At 65.4% G+C, this 373-nt stretch overlaps 1 protein-coding gene across 1 annotated transcript in view; it reads left to right on the top strand.

The window, feature by feature from the left end:
- SOGA1 (suppressor of glucose, autophagy associated 1) overlaps positions 1-373 on the top strand; it is a gene marked incomplete at both ends in the record, with an annotated part of 6982 nt that overhangs the window by 2825 nt on the left and 3784 nt on the right. The window contains 1 exon segment of the mRNA XM_010019087.1: positions 12-117. Within this exon segment, the coding sequence (XP_010017389.1) occupies positions 12-117 (106 nt within the window).

The raw sequence follows: 373 nt of genomic DNA, 5'->3' as shown, positions 1-373 counted from the left end.
CCCCACAGGGGAAACGCGTGAAGGGACGTTTCCCTGCTGCTGGAGGAGGAGGAGCTCGCCCCACAGCAGCAGGCGGACAATAAGATGTGCACTGGGGACGCCTGGACCCCCAACACGGTGAGCGGGGTCCCCATGGAGGGATAGGATCAGCCCCCGTTGTGGCTGTGGGCATGGGGTGGCTGCTCCTCTCAGGTGCATGGCTGGGAGGGGATGCTGCCTGCTGACATGTCACCCCTGGGGTGGTCCCGTGCCCTGGTGCCACCCCCTGTCCTTCACCCCGGGGCTGATATTCAGAGAGGGCAGCTCCCACAGGGTCCCACTTTGTCAGGTGGCACCAGCTCCCTCTGATCCCACCCGATCCATCTTCAGGCCC

Source organism: Nestor notabilis, unplaced genomic scaffold (genome assembly GCF_000696875.1).
Source record: "Nestor notabilis isolate BGI_N333 unplaced genomic scaffold, ASM69687v1 scaffold17197, whole genome shotgun sequence".
Classification (NCBI taxonomy): domain Eukaryota; kingdom Metazoa; phylum Chordata; class Aves; order Psittaciformes; family Psittacidae; genus Nestor; species Nestor notabilis.
The sequence above is the reverse complement of the archived record's forward strand: the minus strand, read 5'-3'. Positions and strand labels throughout refer to the sequence as shown.